General features: G+C 53.0%; 2 protein-coding genes and 1 pseudogene across 7 annotated transcripts; 1 reads left to right on the top strand and 2 right to left on the bottom strand.

Moving 5' to 3' along the window:
- Positions 1-717: 717 nt before the first annotated feature.
- Positions 718-3,090, bottom strand: MFSD5 (major facilitator superfamily domain containing 5). 3 transcript variants are annotated; one of them, XM_047786736.1, is made up of 3 exons: positions 2,930-3,090; positions 1,398-2,332; positions 718-1,313 (listed from the first exon to the last, which is right to left on the bottom strand). In XM_047786736.1, exons 2-3 carry the CDS (start codon positions 2,312-2,314, stop codon positions 962-964), a joined length of 1,269 nt encoding a protein of 422 aa, XP_047642692.1. In that variant the 5' UTR covers positions 2,315-2,332; positions 2,930-3,090; the 3' UTR covers positions 718-961. The 3 variants fall into 3 exon arrangements, with proteins under 3 accessions (XP_047642692.1, XP_047642690.1, XP_047642691.1); XM_047786734.1 differs by having other exon boundaries at positions 718-2,332; positions 2,930-3,089; XM_047786735.1 differs by lacking the exon at positions 2,930-3,090 and adding an exon at positions 2,706-2,851 and having other exon boundaries at positions 718-2,332.
- Positions 3,091-3,220: 130 nt separating this feature from the next.
- On the bottom strand, positions 3,221-22,078 carry LOC125130871 (sperm mitochondrial-associated cysteine-rich protein). Of its 4 annotated transcripts, XR_007135818.1 has the most exons (4): positions 22,026-22,078; positions 17,773-18,050; positions 9,706-9,860; positions 6,633-7,425 (listed from the first exon to the last, which is right to left on the bottom strand). XR_007135818.1 is itself a non-coding variant. In XM_047786741.1 (3 exons), the coding sequence occupies exon 1, from the start codon at positions 10,609-10,611 to the stop codon at positions 10,099-10,101; it is 513 nt and encodes a 170-aa protein (XP_047642697.1). In that variant the 5' UTR covers positions 10,612-10,883; the 3' UTR covers positions 6,633-7,425; positions 9,328-9,485; positions 9,706-10,098. The 4 variants fall into 4 exon arrangements, 3 of the variants coding, with proteins under 3 accessions (XP_047642698.1, XP_047642697.1, XP_047642696.1); XM_047786741.1 differs by lacking the exons at positions 17,773-18,050; positions 22,026-22,078 and adding an exon at positions 9,328-9,485 and having other exon boundaries at positions 9,706-10,883; XM_047786742.1 differs by lacking the exons at positions 6,633-7,425; positions 17,773-18,050; positions 22,026-22,078 and adding an exon at positions 3,221-3,275 and having other exon boundaries at positions 9,706-10,883.
- Positions 14,092-14,213, top strand: LOC125131885 (uncharacterized; annotated as a pseudogene).
- Positions 22,079-22,180: the final 102 nt, after the last annotated feature.

The raw sequence follows: 22,180 nt of genomic DNA, 5'->3' as shown, positions 1-22,180 counted from the left end.
AGGCAGAAGGCAGGCAGCACGCACGTGCTGAGCTGCAAGCTTGGTTCCTGCAGGAAGGCTCAGGATTTGCCCCAAGGGGTGGTCACAGAAGCAGCTTGAGCCCCTGGAATCTTTGCTCAGTGGCTTGGGCACCACCTCATAAACTCCAGAGCTGGCCTCACCTTGGATGTGGCGCAAGGGTTTGGCTTGGCAACTGGGGAAGGTGTCTGTCCCCAGAGAAACAAGATGCAGAAGACTAAGGAGCCGCCGGCATATCCCACCCATTTCTGCCGCCAGACAATTAATTTAAGCTCTCAATTTAAGCTGAAGGCAGTCTTGGAGAGGCTAGAAATAAAAGCTTTCAGCTGGGAGTTTCCCTCGTGGCACGGTGGAAACGAATCTGAGGAGAATCCATGAGGATGCAGGTATGATCCCTGGCCTCAGCCAGTGGGTCAGGAATCCGGCACTGCTATGACCTGTGGTGTAGATCGTGGACTTGGCTCTGATCCCGCGTTGCTGTGGCTGTGGTGTAGGCCTGCAGCTGCAGCTCCAATTGGACCCCTAGCCTGGGAACTTCCACGTTGTGGGTGCGGCCCTAAAAAGCAAAAAAAAAAAAAAAAAATATATATATATAATAATAACCTCCAGCTGGTAACCCCACCTCTCTCCTCACAACCTCCAGCTGCCCCCTCACCAGCAACTACTGAGGTGGGTACAGGTGAGGATGAGTAAACCAAATCAATGATCAACCCAAAGTGTTTATTTTTAGGTGGAAAAGGGGAAGGGAGTAACACAGAGGCAACTTTTGGCATCTTTCTTCCAGGCCATCACCCCATGTGCTCCCCAACCCAAAGCACTGGCAGGAGGGCCCCCAGGACAGGCTGAGGGGCCAGATAGTCACACGGTCAGTCAGAGAGATCTGTACAACCCTGGAGGGCCGGGATTCAAGGGTCCGTCCCAGCTCCCTTGTCCTGGAACAGGGTTAGAGCTCAGGGGCATAGGGCTCCCCGGTGGGTGAGGGCACCCGCAGCTCAGCATCGTGCCTCACCACGGTGAAGAGCCCCACCACCGCCAGCAGAGCCATCACCATAACAGCCGAGCAGATGCTGAACATGTTCCGAGTGCCTGTTTTGCGATCGCTGTCATGGAGGACCAGGAGCCCCAGGCAGGCCAGTAAGTGCAGGGGCACCCGGAACCAGTTGAGCACGCCCGTTTGCTCTGTGTCAGGGATCACCTTTCTCCGCAGGAAGCTCATGCTGGGAAAGTACAGCCCACAGGCCAGTTCGATGAGGAGGAAGGCGATGAAGGACTCCACTGGACTCTCCTGGCCTGGGCTGGTGGAGAAAGTCAACATGAAGAGGGAGAAGACGACGATGAGCACAGCAAAGGAGAGAAGGTGCATAGGCTGTAGGTGGTACCTCTTGGAGGTAGCGATGCGGTACAGGGACGAGCCGAGCAGGCTGGCTGCCATGAAGCTGGAGAAGATGATGCCCAGCGGGGCCCCGTGTGGGTCCAGCACAGGCGTCCAGAGGAAGACGAAGATGAAGATGACACTCTCGAACAGGGCCTGGATGGTGCCTAGCAGCAGCACACGACGGTCCGACAGGAGGCAGCGTAGGCCTCCAGCACAGGTCCTTGAGAAGGCACGCTGCCGATCATAGTTTTCTCCCCAGCTGTGAAGGGCCAAGGCCCCAGCCAGAGCCAAGAGCGGGATGGCGGCCACGAAGGGCGCTACGGGCCCCAGGCCCATCCAGCAGGCCACGGCCTCAGCTGCCACACCTGCCACGACAGCCAGCACGTGGTTCCAGAAGGCAGCTCGGGCGAAGGTAGCCGGGATCCACTCAGCAGGGAAGTCATGCCGTTCCACATGCTCATGGATGTACCAGGCCTCAAAGGCCGAGAAGAGCAGGGCTGTGGACAGCCCACCAAGTGCTCGGCCTACCAGCAGCACAAAGTAATCCTGGGAGAGTTTGGTTAAGCAGCAGAGAGAGTAAGTGAGGGAGAAGAGGACACAAGACTTCTTGCGACCCAGCCAGTCCACAAGGGAGGAGGCCACTAGTCCAAAGAGAACTGTGGAGGCAAGGCCACACACGTAGAGAATGGCAATTTGCCCCTCCAGAAAGTGGTAATGCTGATAGAGTTTGTAGAGGTAGGGGGCCTGGAGCCAGTCCGCTGCCAGGGCCAGGAAGTAGACCTGATAGAAGTCCAGTTGAAACCGAAGGAAGGAGGGATTGCTGCAAGCCCTTCCAGAGGGCTTAGCCCGGCATCTTGACAGCTCCAATCCCAGACAGGAGGCCAGAAGGACCACAAAGGCAAGATAGGCAGTCACCAGCATGGCCGGCCCCCGGACGACCTGGGGCGAGAAGCGGGTTTCAGAGACACATCCATTGCCCTGGTGATGCTGTCAAGGGGCTGGGTGTGTAAGCAGAAGGCAGCTCCACCTAACCCCCCTGCCAAATATACTTCCCCACCCCTCAACTCCACTCCCCCAGAGCTCAGACCGGAGGGACCAGTTGGGTGGGTGGGAGGAGTGGCCCGCCAGAGCGGTCTCCTAGGACACTGTGGAGCAGGGAGGGGTAAGAGGCGAGGGGAGAAGGCTGAGCAGTCGCTCCACCCTGGCCGGGCATAGAAAAGAGGGAGTTCCCGCACCAATCCCAGCCCGGCAAGTTAAGGGGCTGCTGCCCTCTCCCACAACAGCTTCTGCACACAGTACTTCCTTCTGTTACCTCCCATGCTCTTTGGGGAGCCCGTTTTTCCCCCTCAATGTCTCGTCATCTGTCCGGGGCATCGCTTCCGCCCGCGCCCGCGCGCGGGCCTCTCGTCTTACTTCAGGGTCACGGGCGTGCATCTCGGATTCCCCTTCCTCCAGGTCAGAACACCCTCCCTGCGCCCCCTAGCCCTCGTCCAGCGCCGCCACACCCGCTCGCGCGTCGCCCAGACCCCGTCTCACCTGCTGCCCCGTCTGCGGGGACGCTCCGGACACGTCCGGCTCCAGGCCGCCGGGCCGCCCTGCCCGCTCTACCTCCGGCTCCGGCGCGGGTTCCAGCTGCGCGCCCGCCCCTCACAGCCTGCTTCCGGGAACCCGGGAGGCCTCTGGCCGCCGCCATGATAGGCCCCGTCACGTGACGGGGGCGCGGCGCTCAAACCCCGCCCCTGTCCCGCTCCCTTGCTTCCTCCCCGGCACCGACCTCCAAAAACCGGCGGAGGCTCGATTGAAGCCGGTCGCGGTCACCGCCTCCGGTTCGGCCCCTCTCGTGAAACCCGCTCCATCGACTCCTGGATACCTGTGGGGCCACCTGAAAATAAAGGCCCATTTCCCCTCTTTTCCTCCGTGCGGTGGTTAGGGAGCGCAGCCGTGCCTGGGAAAAGGCCAGCAGTCCCACAGAGCCAGGGCTCGAGATTCCAAAGGAACATAGCTGTCCGAAGCCGAGCCGGGCTCCTCGCTCTCCCTCCTCCCCCACTGGAGTGACCTCCAGGCCAGAAGTCAGTATGGCCCGGATATCTGCGGGAGGCAGTGTGGTGTAAAGGACTTGGACTTGGGCTTGCAGACAGCAGAGGCTCAAATCCCGCCCCTGTCACTTTCTACAGTGTGGCCTTGGGCAAGCCACATGATTTCTCAGGGTCCCAATTTCTTTCTCCTCAGTCATGGGAGAACAGCTCCCAGTTTAAAAAAAGGCTAAAGTTCAATGGCAGTTAAGGGTTAAGAACTTCAGCCTTGGACCTTGACTCCCACCCTCTGCTGCTTACCAGCTGTGTTAGCTTGGAAAGGGTCTGTAACTTCTCTCCAGCTTTAGTATCATCTCCTCGGAAATCCTGCTATGGCTTCCTATCTCACTAAGACATAAAAGCCAAAGTCATAATGACCTAGAAAACCCTCTGTCCTCTGGTTCTCTGCTGCTTCTCTGACCTCATCTACCGCCATTCGTCCTCCTACTTCTTCTATCCATTTGTACTGGCTACTGCCAGGGCCTTTGCATACTGTGCCCTGTAAAGTTCGGGGCACATGACATCCACATGGTTCTCTCCCTCAGTCACTGCAGTTCTCTGTTCAAGTGTCACCTTATCAGAGAGGCCTTCCTTGGCCATCCTGTTTGAAATAGCAGCACCACCTCTGCCACAGTGATCTACCTCCTTCGAGCCCAACTCTCTCCTCTGCTGCTTTTTCTACATAGCACTTAATGCCATCTGGCACTATGTATTTTACTTATTAACTCTCTCTTCTCCCTACAGATTTTATTCTGTTTTGTTTACTTCTATTCCCAGTATTAAAAACAGTTATTGGGGAATTCCCGTCGTGGCTCAGTGGTAAGCGAACCTGACTAGGGACCATGAGGTTGGGGGTTCGATCCCTGGCTGTGCTCAGTGGGTTAAGGATCTGGCGTTGCCGTGAGCTGTGATGTAGGTCGAAGACGCAGCTTGGATCCTGCGTTGCTGTGGCTCTGGCGTAGGCCAGTGGCTACAACTTCGATTCGACCCCTGGCCTGGGAACCTCTACATGCCCCCGGAGCGGCCCTAGAAAAGGCAAAAATACAACAAAAATACAAACGAAAAACAAACCAAAAAAACCCAGTTATTGGTACATAAAAAAAATCAATAAATATTTGATGAAAAAATGAATAAGTTAATCCATGTAAATTACCTAAAAAGTGTTGGCCTCTATTAGCTGCTAACACTTACAGAAGTTTACCCACTAGGGGTCAAATCAGAGCTGCATCTGGAGCCTATGCCACAGCCATGGCAACACCGGCTTGAGCCACGTATGCAATCTGCTCTTCAGCTTGCAGTAACGCCAGATCCTTAACCCACTTAGTGAGACCAGGGGTCAAACCTGCATCCTCAGGGATATTATGTCAGGTTGTAAACCCGCTGAGCCACAACAGGAATTCCTCAACAGCTGTGTTCTTCTTGTTTGTTTTTTTGGTTTTTTTGAGGGGGTGGGGTGTTAGGGCCACACCTGTGACAAATGGAAGTTCTCAAGCTAGGGGTTGAATCAGAGCTGCAGCTGCCAGCCTACACCACAGCCACACCGGATCCCAGCCAGATCTGGCAATTATGCCGCAGTTCACAGCAACGCCGGATCCTTAACCCAAAAAAGCAAGGCCAGGGATCAAACCCACATCCTCATGGATAATAGTCGGGTTCTTAACCCACTGAGCAACAACAGGAACTCCCAAATTTTGGTTTTCTTTAGACTAATGTTGAAAGGTAGAGGGTGGGAGAGTCTGGAATCACATCACCATGAGGAAGAATTTCTTATGATAAATTCAACAGCTTGAAATATCCTGCAAGTTTCAAAGTGCCTTTATTCCTAACTGGCAAACTTCTAGAGAGTAGAAAGGGGTATTGGTTCCCATGCATTTGTGTAAACACAGCAAGACTCGAAAATCATGATGTCCCCAGGATTGTTTAGTGAGTGAGGGCGTGGGAGACCCAAATGCCCTCCATCCTATCCTGGTTCTGAACTGAAACCCCTTGAACACCTGACACTCAATCTCTCAGTTTCTGGTGGTCTTTTCTTCGAGGGAGGAGGTCACCCTGAGTGAAGGCGGGGAGTGGGACAGGATGCTCTTACACGACTTGCCTTCTGTTTTCCAGAATGGAGGCCACTGTTCACTACTCTGGAGTTGCATTTTTCTCAGAAGCACCTGACAAAGAGCGACCTCAAGGAAAATCGAATTATTTTGGATTATGTTATTGTAGGGCCTATTCAAAATATGTATATTTTTTTGTCTTTTTAAGGCCACACCCATTGCATATGGAGGTTCCCAGGCTAGGGGTCCAATTGGAGCTCCAGTTGCCAACCTACACCACAGCCACAGCAACCCCAGATCCGAGCTGCATCTGCAACCTACTCCGCAGCTCACAGCAAGGCGGGATCCTTTAACCCGCCGAGCGAGGCCAGGGATTGAACCCACATCCTCATGGATCCTAGTTGGGTTCTTAACCCACTGAGCCACAGCAGGAACTCCCAAAATATGCTTACTCTTTAAGGTTCCCTTGGCCCCTCGGAGCTGGGAAAGTACAGCTGGGAAAGATCCTACACACGGGACACTTGCCAGCAGAGGATGGGAAGGGATAAAGGACAGTCTGGAATGCAGTTCATCTCCAGGACACACTTCTAGTGGAGGGCAAGGAGCACTGGCATCTGTCACAGGGGAAGTCCTGGCTTTCAGGGCAGGTGGGGAGGATGCTCTGGGGTTACTCAGAACCACGCTTACCACAGTAGCATCATTTAAACTTTTATCATGAAAAGGTTCAAACATACCAAAGGTAGAGAGCATAGTTCTGTGACACCCTATACCCTTCATTCAACAATATTGATTTTGTCCCTTGGTTCCTTCTACTCCTTTCTTTTCTTTCCTTTTTTTAGTATTAAATAATTATTTATTAATTTATTTATTATTTATTTTTTGTCTTTTTGTCTTTTCTAGGGCCACATCTGCTGCATATAGAGGTTCCCAGGCTAGGGGTCGGATCGGAGCTGTAGCCACCGGCCTACGCCACAGCCGCAGTGACATGGGATCCGAGCCACGTCTGCAACCTACACCACAGCCCACGGCAACGCCAGATCCTTAACCCACTGAGCAAGGCCAGGGATAGAACCTGCAACCTCATGGTTGCTCGTTGGATTTGTTAACCTCTGCGCCGTCATGGAAACTCCAATAATTTTTTATTTATTAAATAATGTATTAAACTTAACTATATCACTTCACTTCATGCTTCAGTACGCAGCTCTCGGAAATAAGGACCCTTTCTTGCATCATCTCAAAGCCGTTTTTACATTTAACAAAATCGACACTGATTCCTTGGCATCCCAAGTACCCAGTTCAAAATTAAATGTTTCCAACCGTCTAAAAATGTCTTTTTTTCCAATTGGGTGGTCCCAATCAGGAACCAGACAAGCCCCACCTGTCCCATGTCGTAGCTGTCTTCTTATGTCACTTCTCACTTTTCCCCTCAGCCATTGACTAGTTGAAGAAATTGGCTCAGATTTCCTCTAGAATGCCCCAAGTTCTGGATATGTTTCCTTACTTCTTTGTTGGGTCATTTAATTTGTCCCTCTGTCCCCCCACATTTCCTATTTAATGGAGGGCATTAAGGAGAGAGCTCTAGAGCTTTGGTTAGAAGCATGCTCAGTTTTTTTGTTTGTTAACTGTCCTTCCCAGGTGGTGCCGAGTGCTTCAGGCTGCATTATATCAGAAGATACATCATATGTGGTTGTCCCTTTTTAGTGATGCTAGGATTCTTCAGTGGGGACAGCTTGATTCCTCCATTGTAAAGTCCTCCATCAACCACCATGCTTGGTTTTATCCATTTACGATTCTTGCTTTTCTGTCATTTCATTAGGGCTTGCAAAATGGTGATTTTTCTAATTCCACATTCCTTCTACATTAGCTGGAGTTCTGTAAATAAGTTTTCTCCACCACTTAGAGCTATTTGGCCACCCTGAAATATAGTTTACACAGGACAGGCAGCATAAATGCGTAATTCTTTTTCTTTTTAGTGGCTAATTTTCAGAATAAGAAAAACATCTTTTTTAAATTTTTTTTCTAAATTTTTTGCTTTTTAGGGCCATACCTGTGGCATATGGAAGTTCCCAGGCGATGGGTCAAATCGGAACTACAGCTGCTGGCCTACACTGCAGCCACAGCAACACAAGATCCCAGCCATGTCTGAGACCTACACCACAGTTTATGGCAATTCGGGATCCACAACTCACCGAGCAAGGTCAGAGATTGAACCCGCATCCTCATAGATACTAGTTGGATTTGTTTCCACTGTGCCACAACAGAAACTCCAAAAAACATCATTTCTAAAAAGGTTTGGGCTTAGAGCTGAGAAGGGATGGATGGCCTAGACAGTGGGTAGTGAAGGAAGGGACTCTTCTGGTAGCTGTGTCCAGCCCTTGCTCACTCCAGCACATGGGGTGTGTGGGGGACAGATAGACAATGGAGGACCTGGTGTCCTGGCCCTTGGGTAGCACTGAGATGGGCTTGACACAGGCTTGGTGTGCCGGCAGCTGCAGAACCCAGGGAGAGAGAGAGAGAAAGCCAGATATTGGGGAGGCAGAAAGAGAGATAGGGAGTGAAAGAACAGCTAGACCCAGAAGACAGGAAAAGAGACACAGACAGAAAGGGAAATAGAAAAGGAAGAGATGGAGGATGACTTGTAGACGAAGCAGAAGCAGAATAGGACAGAAAAGGAGAGAGACAGGAGGTGGATCAAAAGACCAAGGAGTGACTCGGCAAGTGAAGGATCCAGCATTGTCACTGCGTGGCCCAGGGATCACTGCTGTGGCCCAGGTTCGATCCCTGGCCACAGAACTTCCGGATGTTTCTGGTGTAGCCAAAAAAAAAAAAAAAAGACCAAGGAATAAAACAAACATAAGGACAGGGAAGGGGGAGAGAAAAAGATATATGTGTTAAGTAGATTTTAAATTAGATGGGGAGGAGTTCCCTTCGTGGCTCTGCAGAATCGAATCTGACCAGCATCCATGAGGACATGGGTTCAGTCTCTGGCCTTGCTCAGTAGGTTAAGGATCCGGTGAGCTGTGGTGTAGGTCACAGATGTGGCTCAGATCCTGCATTGCTCTGGCTGTGGCATAGGCCATCGGCTACAGCTCCAATTCGACCCCTACCCTGGGAACCTCCATATGCCATGGGTGTGGACCTAAAAAGACAGAAAAAAAAAAAAAAGAATTAGATGGGAAAATAGAAGGACAGAGAGAGGGGGAACTAGATATAGAGACACAAGTTAAGTGAAGGCAGAATGTCCAGATGATAGAAAGAAGGAAACAGAAATGGAGAGAGTGGTATAGAATGAGAGAGGGAAAGAGAAGAATAAACAAGTAGATGGGAGTTCCCGTTGTGGCGCAGTGGTTAACGAATCCGACTAGGAACCATGAGGTTGCAGGTTCGATCCCTGGCCTTGCTCAGAGGGTTAAGGATCCGGCGTTGCCGTGAGCTGTGTAGGTCGCAGACGAGGCTGGGATCCCGCGTTGCTGTGGGTCTGGCGTAGGCTGGTGGCTACAGCTCCGATTAGACCCCTAGCCTGGGAACCTCCATATGCTGAGGGAGCGGCCCTAGACAAGGCAAAAAAAAAAAAAAAAAGAATAAACAGGTAGAAAGTAAAGAACAGAGGGTCCCAGAGAAGGAAGCCAAGAAAGACTGAAGCAGCCTAGTGTCAGAGCACTTAGGACGTGGAGGGGTGGTGGGCCCCTAGGGGCTTTCAGCTCAGGACCCAGCCCCAGTTCGATACCTGAGTTTATCACATTCAGCTCCCTCTTGGTCGCTTCTCCAAACTCCCAGCCCCACCCCCAAGGACAGGGATTTACCACTAGCAACTAACCAGGTGTGGATGGGATCTTTAGGAGCCTGATCCATTGCCCCCCTGGCAGATGAGCATGGATGTAAGAGATGGGATTATTGCTGGTGGATTGAGGTCATGAGGCTGGCGAGCACTCAGGGATTTGAAAGATAAGACTTTCAGGTAGAGAGCACCAGGTTCTAGAAGGAAAGGACCATAAAGGATGTCAGGATATCCAGGAGGAGGGAGGAACCCAGAATCCTCTGCTCAGCCTCTTCTTCTGGTCCAAGAGCCACTGACCTTCCTTATGAGACTCATGATGAGAAGGAAGGGGTCCAGAGACTCTTGGGTCAGTCGGGGATATGGGTAGAGGTCCAGGGGGCAAGAGAAGTAGCCCCTGGACAAAGGATCCCCTCTCACCTCTGGAAGAAGAATCCATCTTATCCATGCAAACCGCCGAGAAGATGAAGCAAGAAGGGTCTTCAGGGGAGGCTGACTAGAGAGAAAATGGCCAACTTGCTCATCGCCTTCAGGGGCCATGGGGGAGGCTCTCAGAACACTTTCCATTCCAGAAGCTGCAGAAGAGGAGATTCTGGAACCAGCAGGAGAATGCCCAGAATCTAACTTCAAAGCAGATGCCCTGCTCTCACTCCCAGGACAGAGGAAGGGGCTGAGGGCACTGAGCAGCCTGCCGCTGCCCCCTGCCTGGGCGAGGGGTCCAGCTGACCCCTCCAGAGCTTCCATGTCTCCCTGAAGAAGCCACTGCAAAAGTGCTCTGGCAGATTGGCAGTCTCTGAGGGGGCGACAGGCCAGCTAGACTATCAGACAGTGCCAAGAGGTGCGTTGTCCCCTGAAGCAGCAGCTGCAGCGGCCAGTGGAGCCTGGAGGTCCCCAGGCAGCCCCTCGGCCATACCCACAGCTGTCACTGCAGCCCAAGCAGGAGCTGGGACAGGTGGCTTGGCCCTTGGAGCAAGAGTACATGGGACAAGGAGAGGGATGGCAACAGGTCAAGTATGGACCAGAGCATGGGGTGCAGGGACTGCGGGGACAAGTCAGGGGAGGGCAGGCAGGGCAGGGAGGGCAGGAGCAGGTACAGGGTGGGCCAGGGAGGCCGGGACAGGAGGGGCAGGTTGTTGCATAAGAGGCAGAGCAGGAGCAGGTGGGAGGGGGACAGCCGGGGCAGGGGCAGGGGCAGTGGCAGGCAGAGGGAGGGCAGGACAGACAAGGAGAGGCGGCTGGTGGGCTGTGCCCCGGGGGTGGAGGGGGCTGGTGGTGGCTGGCCTTCTTGTTCCGGGGCCCCAAGCGTAGGCCAAGAGAGAAGTCCATGCAGCAGCAGAGGCGGCCAGGCTGGGGTTGGGTAAAGGGGAGGGCAGGGGTGGAGTCAGAGAGGCAGGCTGTGGGGAGTAGGGGTGGGGGCAGGATTAAACCTAAGACAGTGATGAGCCTTGCTGATCCTGCAGGAGCTCAGACCTCCCCACCTCTCCCACCTCTTCTGGGCTGCCTGGCAGGGCTCTCCTGCTGCCCGCCCCACCCCACTGAAACCCCCCCCAAGGGCACCAGACCCAAACACGTTCTCCAAACATGCCTCCAGTCCTTTGTTTTTTGTCTTTCTTCCTTCCTTCCATCCATCCATCCTTCCTTCCTTTGCCACCCTGCAGCCTATGGAGTTCCCAGGCCACAGACTAGATCTGAGCCGGAGTTGCAACCTACACCACAGCTGTGGCAACACTGGCTGCTTAACCCACTGTGCTGGGCCGGGGATTGAACCCGTGTTCCTGCTGCCGCAGAGATGCTGTCAATCCTGTCGCGCCACAGCAGGAAATCCACACCTCCAGTCCTTTGTTTACACTGTTCCTTCTTCTCTGAGTATCCTTTCTCTTTTCGTCACCTGACAAGGTCCTATCGTCTCTGAAGTCTTCCCCTTTATTTAATTAAAAAGTATTTCTTGAGCTCTGGCACCTGGCGCCTGCCTGGGCAAGGACCCCTGCCCATCACTCTCCAGTCCTGATGGCCAGAATGGCTGCTTCAGGCTCCCAGACAGGCCCCAGGGGACACGTAGGGACGCAGCAGCAGCAGCCGCCACAGATGCGCTCTGAGACTGAGCCAGGGATGTTGGTAGGAGCTGGCAGGGGAGGGAGGAGGCCTAAACTTCTGGGAGTTTCCAGACAGGGCAAGTCCCGGGTGTAGGGGCAGGGGTGCCTGGTTGTCTCTGGGAGACTGACAACCAGCTTGGACAATTATTATTTGAGGGCCTATCATGCAGCAGGAATTGGACACAGGGCAGAACAAGACAGCTAAGTTCCCTCTCTTATGGAGCACCCATAAAAGTCAGGAGTGGCTAGAGTGGAGACAAAAAACAAACAGATAAACAATTAGCTTATTTCAGAGGATGAAAATGGCTATGAAAGAAACCAGGGTGGAAAAAAAAAAAAGGAGTTTGAATCTGACTGCAAAAAAAAATAAAAATAAAAATAAAATAAAAAAAAAGAGGAGTTCCTGTCGTAGCGCAGCGGAAAGAAATCCAACTAGGAGCCACGAAGTTGCGGGTTCGATCCCTGGCCTCGCTCAATGGGTTAAGGTTGCAGTGTTGATGTGGCTGTGGTGTAGGCCGGCAGCTGCAACTGTGATTCGACTCCTAGCCTGGGAACCTCCATATGCCCTGGGTGAGGCCCTAAAAAGACAAAAAGACAAAAAAAAAAAAAAAAAAAGAAAAGAGAAAGAATCCAACTGCAGTGGCTCCGGCCCCTGCAGAAGGTGTTCGATTCCCAGCCTGGCACAGTGGGTTAAAGGATCTGGTGTTGCCATAGCTGTGACCTAGGCATAGGTCACAGCAGAGGCTCGGATTCAACCCCTGGCCAGGGAACTTCCATATATCACAGGTGCAGTCATAAAACAAACAAACAAAAACAGGGTGATGCGATAAAAAGTTGCCCTTCAGAAGGGGCAACTAGACAGCCCCCAAACAGTCAGGTATGATGGAACTTAAGGGTTCCTCGGGGAGCCTATTAAGCCCTGGCAGACAAGGGGAGAGCTACTGAGGCTGCATGAAGCCCAGGTGGCTGGACTATGGAGAAGACTAAAGCTGAGAAGGGGATAAGGAGAGCTGGATGCTGCAGGCAAAAATTTGGTGGTCAGGGGAGTTCCCATCATGGTTCAGCAACCAACCAGAACTAGTATCCATGAGGATGTGGCTTCGATCCCTTGTCTCACTCAGTGGGTTAAGGATCCAGCGTTGCCTTAAGCTGTGGTGTAGGTTGCAGACAAGGCTCGAATCCCGCGCTGCCATGGCTATGGCACTGGTGTAGGCTGGCAGCTCCATCTCTGATTTGACCCCTAGCCTGAGAACCTCCATATGCCACAGGTGCAACCCTAAAAAGACAAAAAAAAAAAAAATCAGTGGTCAGGAAAGTGCCACCGAGAAGTGACATTTTAGCAAGGAGCTGAAGAAAGTGAGGGAGAGAGCCATGGAGATAGCTGGTGGCCGAACATTCTAGAGAAGTGGGACCGCAAGTACAAAGAGCAATGAGGAGAGACATAATGGCACAGGTAGAGAGCCAGGCAGAAGCTCTGGGGGCCACAGCGCTGACTTGGGTCTTATTCCAAGGAAAAAGGAAAACCACTGAGGGTTTTAGGCAAGAAAGGTGTGTGGGTCATCTTGAACCCATACCCGCCCCTAGCTAGAATGTTCTATTTCCTGTGTAACTGGTACAATTATTTTGGAAAACAGTCTGGCATTATCTGACAAAACTGAGATGGCCTGTCCATCATTTTTTCTTTTTTTTTTTTTCTTTCTAGGGCTGCACCTGCAGCATATGGAAGTTCCTAGGCTAGGGGTCCAGTTGGAGCTGCAGCTGCTGGCCTACGCCACAGCCAGAGCAATGCCAGATATAAGCTGCATCTGCAGCCTGTGGCAATGCCAGATCCTTAAGCTACTGAGTGAGGCCAAGGAACAAACCTGAATCCTCCTGGATACTAAATGGGTCCTTAACCAACTGAGCCACAATGGGAACTCCTGTATATCCACTCTGACCCTTAGTTTTATAGTCTAGAAAAGCTCTTGTATGTATGTACTGGGAAGCATGTACTAGGAGTTCCCTGGTGGCTCAGTGGGTTAAGGATCCAGTATTGCCACTGCTTTGGCTCTGGTTACTGCTGTGGCTTGGGTTTGATCCCAGGCCTGGGAATTTCTGCATGCCACAGGCACAGCCAAAAAAAATTTATTTTTAAATTAAAAACATAGTTTTGTGCAACAATTTATATCTCTCTAACAAGAAGTTGAACACAATAAGTAAGACACAAAAGGGTAAGCAAGATTTTCTGCTGTGGCACAGTGGGTTAAAGATCTGGCCTTGTTGCAGCAGTGGTGTAGGTTGCAGCTCTGGCTCAGATTCGATGCCTGGCCCAGGAACTTCTACATGCTGAGCGTGCAGCCAAAAAAGAAAAAAGGGGTAATACAGCATCATTCCATTTATATAAACCTCAAAAACAGGTAAAATTTAGCAATGTCATTTAGGGATGCATAGATAGGTGCTAGTATTATTAAAAGAAGAAGAAGAAGGAGTTCCCATCATGGTTCAGCTGTTAATGAATCCTACTAGTATCCACGAGGACGCAGGTTCAATCCCTGGCCCCCCTCAGTGGTTAAGGATCCTATGTCGCTGTGGTTTAGGTCGCAGATGCGGCTTGGATCCTGCGTTGCTGTGGCTGTGGCATAGCCTGGAGGCTACAGCTCCCATTGGATCCCTAGCCTGGGAACCTCCATATGCTGCGGGTGTGGCCCTAAAAAGCCAAAAAAGGAAGAAGAAGGGGGTGTGCTCAGAGCAGAGGGCCTGAAGAAGTGGCTTCTCTGTTTACAACACACTCCACAGGAATCTGGGTTCAAGGGGCACAAAAATCATAATCTTACTTTGAACAAACACCCAACACGTGTCCCCCATACCTCCACATGGTTGCTGGGCAGGAACAGTGGGACAGGGCTCAATAGTGGGAGAAAAGCTGCAGCATTTAGTTGGCGGTGGCCGGGGCGGGGCGGGGGGGGGGGCGGTTTGCACCTCAAGCCTGTCCAGTCCACACATGGGTGGGCCACGAGTGGTCTTATAGACATAAAGGCTTTGAGCCTCTCTTTTCATGAAAAAAGGAAAAGAAAAATGTGTTCCTATATGCCATTCTGTCTTTTTTTTTTTTTTCCGCCTTTTCTAGGGCCGCACCTAGGACATATGGAGGTTCCCAGGCTAGGGGGTCTAATTGGAGCTGTAGCCGCCGGCCTACACCAGAGCCACAGCAATGCGGGATCCAAGCCGCACCCTACACCACAGCTCATGGCAACACCGGATCCTTAACCCACTGAACAAGGGCAGGGATCGAACCCGCAACCTCATGGTTCCTAGTCGGATTCGTTAACCACTGCCCCACGACAGGAACTCCCTATATGCCATTCTGGAAAAGGCAAAACTATGGAGATAATTAAAGGATCAAAGATTGCCGGGAGTTTGTGGGAGAGGGGAGATGAATATTCACAGAGCACAGAAGTTTGTTAGAGCAGTGAAAATCCTTTGTAAGAAATTATAATGATGGATACGTCATTATACTTTTGTCCAAACCTATAGAACATGCGACACCATTCGCTTCATTCAAATGAACTCTAGGGTGAACCGTGGACTTTGGTCATTATGATGTGTCAACACAGTTCATCTTACCACTCTGTGAATGACGCTAAGGGCTATGTGTGCATGGGGAGGGGGTAAATGGGGAACTCTTGTACCTTCCTGTCAATTTTGTTGTAAAGCTAAAACTGCTTTAAAAAGACAAAAAGGGGGAGTTCCCGTCGTGGCGCAGTGGTTAACGAATCCGACTAGGAACCATGATGTTGCGGGTTCGGTCCCTGCCCTTGCTCAGTGGGTTAATGATCCGGCGTTGCCGTGAGCTGTGGTGTAGGTTGCCGATGCGGCTCGGATCCCGCGTTGCTGTGCCTCTGGCGTAGGCCGGTGGCTACAGCTCGATTCAACCCCTAGCCTGGGAACTTCCATATGCCGTGGGAGCGACCCAAGAAATAGCAACAACAACAACAACAAAAAAAAGACAAAAGACAAAAAAAAAAGACAAAAAGGGGAGTTCCCTTTGTGGTGCAGTGGAAACACACCTGACTAGGAACCATGAGGTTGCAGGTTTGATCCCTGGCCTTGCTCAGTGGGTTAAGAATCCAGCGTTGCCGAGAGCTGTGGTGTAGACCGCAGATTTGGCTCAGATCTGGCATTGCTGTGGCTGTGGTGTGGGCCAGCGCCTACAGCTCTGATTTGACCCCTAGCCTGGGAACCTCCATATGCCACAGGTGCAGCCCTAAAAAAAAAAGGAGTCTTTTTTTTTTTTTTTTTTTTGCTTTTTAGGGCCATACCTGAGGCACATGGAGGTTCCCAAGCTAGGGGTTGAATCAGAGCTATAGCCATTGGCCCACACCACAGCCACAGCAACACAGGATCCGAGCCGCGTCTGTGACCTACACCACAGCTCACCACAACATCCATCCTTAACCCACTGAGCGAGGCCAGGGATCGAAACTGCAAGCTCATGGTTCCTAGTCAGATTCGTTTCTGCTGTGCCATGGCAGGAACTTCAGAAAAAAAGTCTTAAAATTAAAATGAAAGAAAAAGAAGGAAATAATTATCATAAAAGTCAGGATGGTGAGTTCTTCTTAGGAGAGGGAAGGAATGATGGGAGGGACACATGGGAAGTCCTGGAGTGCAGGAAATACTCTATTTCTTTTCTTTTCCTTTTTAGGGCCATAACCTGCAGCATATGGAAGTTCCCAGGCTAGGGAGTGAATCAGAGCTGCGGCTGCCAACCTACACCACAGCCACAGCAACACCAGATCCAAGCTGCATCTTCAACCTAGGCTGGCAGCAACCCTGGATCCTTAAGCCACTGGGCAAGGCCTGGGATGAAACCCACATCCTCATGGATACTAGTCACGTTCTTAACCTACTGAGCCACAATGGGAACTCTGAAATACTTGACCCCAATGGCAGCCAAATAGGTATTCCCTTTGTTCCAATTTATTCTATACATCGTTCATAGTATATTTATATACGCTTTCAGAAAGAGAAAACGAAAGTACTATTTTTTTCTCTACTCCACGCCGCCTTGTTCAAATCCTCATGCTTAGGTTAGACAACCCCTAGTCCATACGCCTACCTTTCCCATCTGACCTCAAGGACAGTGATTTGCCCTGTATTTCTGCCTGGCACAGAGCAGATGCTCAATAAGATAACTGTTTTCTGAACTAGATGGAATTGAATTGAATCCCCTAGGTCTCTAATCCCATGGAGAGGTGGGCAGCTGTAGAAGAAGAAGCCTGCCTCGGTGAAGAGAGCTCAGGACCACCAAGACCTGGGTGCCCATCTTAGCTCTGCCATGTCCTAGCTGTGTGATACTGGGTAAGTCGCTTAACATCTCTGGGTCTCCCCTACCTCCTCTGTGAAATGGGGGTGATAACTGCTACTTCTCTGGACGGCTGTGTGGATTAAGCGAGTAACGTACATGCCTAGCACAACGCCTGGAAGATTGTAGGTGTTCAACGAAGGGTAGAGGGGTAGTTTCCCACCTCCTCCCCCCAGCCCCACATCTTTTCTTCAAAGGAGTCTATTAGAAAGGGCAGCCAGGGAGTTCTTGTTGTGCCTCAGCAGTAATAAATTCAGCTAGTATCCGTGAGGATGTGGGTTCAATCCCTGCCCTCACTCTGTGGGTTAAGGCTCCGGCATTGCCATAAGCTGTGCTATAGGTCACAGACGTGGCTTGGATCTGGTGTTGCTGTGGCCGTGGTGGAGGCTGGCAGCTGTAGCTCTGATTGAACCCCTAGCCTGGGAACTTCCATATGCCATGGGTGTGGCCCTTAAAAAAAAAAGAAAGAAAGAAAGAAACGAAAGGGCAGCCAGATAGCAAAGATGGTCCCAGAGAGTGGGCCCAACTCTGTGAGCCCCCTCAGGGCCAAGGCAGAGATGTAGCCTGCTAGAGAGCTGGCAGATGGGGAGACCCTACTGTAGGTGAACAGAACCCAGGCAGCTGGTGGGAGCTGGCCAAGGAGGCAGGACACCAGAGTTCTGGGAGTTTCCATCCAGGGGAAGTCCCAGGTGTGGGTGCAGGGGTGCCAGGCTGGCCCCACCCAGCACTCTGGCCCCAGGGGATGTGGGTCCAGGGAGAAAAATGGGTCAGAGCAGGGCTGGAACTTACCTCCCTTGGTCCCATGACTCCCTTGCCTTGTGGAGGAGGCAGAGTCACAGAGAAACTGCTCTCTCCTCCAAAGGACCCTCTACTTCTCTTCTTCTTTCCTTGGGAACCTAAGAACCTCGGAAGCTCAGTGTCTGAGCAGGAGGAGCTGGGACACCCCCCCAGCGGACAGAGGAGAGAGAACCTCATAAGCCAGGGTGGAGGTTCTGTACAAAAGAATCTGCTCCACCCACCCCCATGGGACGGCAGGACCCCTGGAGCGCTCACCTCACACACGCCAGGCAACTGTGGAGGCAGATGGAGGCAGACGTGCTCCTCCTTGTTCCAGGGAGTGGGACAGGTCAGGGCTGGATCCCAGAGGGGAGGGTGCACAGTGGAACAGCTCAGAGCAGAAGGCTTTTCTGTCTGGGGTGGCTCCAGCTGGGCAAATCCAGGAATCCCTCACCCCGAGGGATTTGCCCGCAACATGGGCCTTGTGTTCTGTATATAATCTCAGGTCTAAGCCTGTGGATTCCTCTTCCCCATCTGTGCCTCTGTGTCCCTTTCTGGAGGAACAGATGGAGAAATGGGTAGAATCACTCCAGGGCAGGGGCACCAGGTGTCTCTAGGTCCCGCTTCGGCCATGAGGAGGTGTTTACCTTCCCTCCCTTGTAGCCTATCAAAATCCAGGTGAGGGAGTTCCCGCTGTGGCTCAGCGGTAACGATCCCAACTAGTATCCATGAGGATGTGGCTTCGATGGCCTCGGCCAGTGGGTGAAGGATCCGGCATTGCCATGAGCTGTAGGTCTCCGAGGCAGCTGGGATTTCACTTGGCTGTGGCTGACTTGATCCCTAGCCTGGGAACTTCCAGGTGCTGCAGGTGCAGCCCTAAAAAGCAAAAAAAGTAAATAAGAAGAAGAAGAATAATAAAAGCGACTTCCATTAAAAAAAAATCCAGGTAAGGAGAAGGTATGGAAGGACCCTGTCCTTTCTGGAGGAGCGGAGTGGCTGTGAGCCAGGACCCTGATTCCAGGGCCTTTGCACAAACTCTTCTGCTGCCCTCCCTTCTCGACACTCTCCTCCTCACTCCCCCGCCCTCCAGAGTTTTTCCTGATCTCTTTATCTGGGGGCGGAAATCCTCCTACCATCCATTCTCACAGTACCTTAGGCCTCTCCATGCTGCTTATCACTTGCAATTGGGTAGCTTTTTTTTTTTTTTTTTTTGGTCATTTTAGGCCCGCACCCATGACAAATGGAGGTCCCCAGGCTAGGGGGCTAGCCTCAGCAACGCCAGATCCGAGCCATGTCTGCAACCTACGCCACAGCTCACGGCAGCGCCAGATCCTCAAGCCACTGAGCGAGGCCAGGGATCGAACCTGCATCCTCGTGGATCCCAGCCAGATTTGTTTCTGCTGCGCCACGACAGGAACTCCATCACTTGCAATTTTGTGCCTTATCTGGTTAATGTCTGCCTCCTCCACCAGCTGATGAGTCTGAACGGGAAGGGATCATACCTGGCAATTCCCAGGGCCTGAGACAGGGCCTGGCGCACCATGGATGCTTAACCGTTTGTTGAATTAATGAATGGTGCGTGTTCAGAGAAGACATTCCTAGAGTTCTTTAGGGGAGTCCTCAAATCTTGTGTTTCAAAATCAAGGCCTTATTTATTCTGTGTGGGGAATTGGGCAGCACCGAGGCTGGTTAGGACTTTCCACACACAAACCCACTCACCAGGAGAGCCACAAACTGGCCAGCACAGAACAGGCTCGATTCAAGGGGTGGACCTAAGCAAGAACCCAGAGCCAGCCCGGCACCAGCCCTGGCACAGAGCAGGCCCGTGGGGAGGAGGTGGGCAAGGAGGGGAGGAAGGGAAAGAAGACACGTGTCGTACAAAACATGTTTTCATCACTCTCCCTGGGTGCCCTGGTCTCCAAGCCCCGATGGCACCTCTGTGCCTTAATGATGTCCTTGGGGGTTGTAACGCAGCTCCCCCCACCTCCTGAAGACATCTGCCAGCCACTTCTGAGCATGGCATAGGACATCCGCCAGTACCAGACTGGGCATGCGGAAATTACCTATTCAGTGTCCCGAGGCTGAAGGGGAGGGGGCAAGGGTGACAATGAGGGGTGGGGGATACAGTCAATCAGGGCAGATAGGACAGAGGTCTGGATCCTTTTCCCCTCATCACAAGCTCTCTTTTCTGTCTTTGTGATGAAGGGAGCAAAGGAAGCCTGGTCCTAGGGCCCCCAAGCTATCGTTTCTCCAAGTTGCCAGGGTGACCAAGTGGAGCAACCACAAACAGAGCAAAGCCTAGAACCAGGGATGACCCAAGAGAAAGAGAAATGAGGGGAGCTCTTTCCACCAGTTTCCAGAGTGGGAGGCCCTCTTCTCACGCTTCCTTCTGGAATCCTTGGACAGAGCACAGGCTCCAGTGCCAGAGGGAGAGAAGACGCTGAACCCCTCACAATGCCCTTCTTTGCTCTTCAATCTGCTTGTCTGGTTTGACTTCCAAAGCGCTGCAGCCGGCAGACCCCAGTCACTGGGTCCCGGGGAGGGGCGGGGGCGGAGCCGCGGCAGCCCCGAGGGGAGGGGCCGGCGCAGGGCGGGTCTTCCTGGGCATCGCCCCCTGGCTGCTGTCGTTGGCTAGGGACCCAAAAGGCCGCCAGAAGGGCGGAGCCACAGTTACCAAGACCGATGGATGGACAAACACCCACTAGAGACAAAGGCAGAGGCGGACTGACAGACAGACCAAGAGAAGGGGGAGGGTAGAGACGGATGGAATTCCAGACCCTCTCTCTCTTTCCAAGCTACCCAAGCGTTTTGTCCCCCGTTTTAGTTGCCCTGTCCCCATTTGCTACCCCAGCTGCATAGTCTCAGAGCTCTAGCTCTGGGGCACTAGCCCCTGAGCGCCCTCTAAGAAGAAGAGTAAGGGCTACTGAGCAGGGAGAGCATTCCCCGGGTGGGTGGTGCCTGGTTCTGTGTCAGGATGCCCGGCCAGGGGCCAGGGAGGGAGTGGTGCCCTTGCCCGGTTCATGAGGACAGGAGACTCATTCACTGTAAACCAAGTACAGATGTGCTGGGAGGAGGAGGGGGAGGGGGAATCAGGGAACGTTCACAAACCGCAGCTGGGCTAGCCCTTCTTCTGCCAGCCACCACCACCGCCAGGGCAAGAGGGGTTAACTTCGCAGCCTCCTGGCAAGATCTCTGCCACCCAGGCAGGGTGCCATCCTACCCCTGCCTGGACGCCTGGGTCCAACTCCCCGACACCCGCCCCTGCCACACTGCTGAGAGCTGCTCCCAGGGTAACCAAGCAAAGTCAACAGCAGCCAGGCCACCTGGGGACGGGACCCTGGAGTACCTATTCCCAGCTCTTCCCACCCCTGGAGTGAAAGGGAGGGCCTTGTCTGCACCCCATCAACAGCTCCCGTTCACCCAAGAGAGCCCCAGCGTGCCCGGTCTTCTCCCTCCCCTTCACCTGACTCTGGCTACCACCGAAAGTGGCTTTTCCCTTTCCGGGGAGGAAGGATACCTGGTCCCCAGGGTGGCAATGAGGACAGAGCAAGGTAATTTCAGTATGGAAAATGTGATGTGACCCACGAGTGGGTGTCTCCAGGGCTGGCCTCCCTGGGACTGTGGCTGGGGAGGATATTTGGGGTGCATGTCTCCAGCCTAGCCCAGCCCCCACTACTACTGCTGCCCTTCCCCACTTCCTCACTCCCCCCCTAGTCCCATGGAGCCTGGACTTCACACCCCTTCTCTCCTCTCACTCTGTCCTCCGTAGAATGGACAATCTAGGGCTGAGAGTCTGTGGCGGTCACACTGAAGTCAGAGAATGTCCCCATCAGAAACTGCATTGACTCTGGGCGCATGCACACACAGGCACGCGCACACGCGCACACACACACACACAGACCTAGAGTCAACAACATTCGTGGCGCATCCACCAGGCAGGCAGGCAGGCAGGCAGGCAGGCAGGCACTAGTTAAGGCAGACACACACCCTCAGCTTGGGCTTCCTCCCTCACACCCAGCCCAAGGCTCCTCCCACTCCCAGCTAAGTTTCCTTCTGCCCTCCTCCCCAGCCTCTCCCCTCCAGACCCAAGCCTGAAGGTGGGGACAGCCTCAGCAGCCAGGGACCCAGGAGCCCTAACTCCCACTCCCAGGTGATCAAGGCAGGGTGAGAGGGAGGAGGTCTTTAAGGCCAGGCCTTAGCACCCCCCACAGCCTCCACTAGTTAAACCAGTTTGCTCCTGGGACCAAAGGACCGGCTGCGGTAGGCAAGGGGAAGTGGAGACTACTTTGACCTGCAGGTGAAGGCTCAGCAAAGGGTAAAGACAGTGGCATCTGTTCTGGCATATCCCTGCGTGGTCACTCCACCCCTAGGAAGACGTGGATGCGCCCCTACCGCCTACCCTGCAGAGGTGCAGAGACTGGCCTCCCTGAACCACAGTCTGGCCAGAGAACTCACCCAGTCCCCCCAAATGGCAGGAAAGGGAAAAGTGCCAGAGAGAAAGGGTGGCATCCCGGGCCCAGGACACTGACCTCTCCTGCCAGCCTTGCCCGGCCTCCCGGGGACGCAGCCAAGGAAGCCCAGCAAATGGGAGGGGCAGAGACCCAGGCGTCCCGGGCCGCCCCGCCCAGCCCCCCCCTCCTACCCACCCACCCCCGCCCCCCAGCCCCAGGGCACCGAGGAGGGA

The sequence above is a fragment of the Phacochoerus africanus genome, chromosome 7 (assembly GCF_016906955.1).
Source record: "Phacochoerus africanus isolate WHEZ1 chromosome 7, ROS_Pafr_v1, whole genome shotgun sequence".
NCBI lineage: Eukaryota > Metazoa > Chordata > Mammalia > Artiodactyla > Suidae > Phacochoerus > Phacochoerus africanus.
The sequence above is the reverse complement of the archived record's forward strand: the minus strand, read 5'-3'. Positions and strand labels throughout refer to the sequence as shown.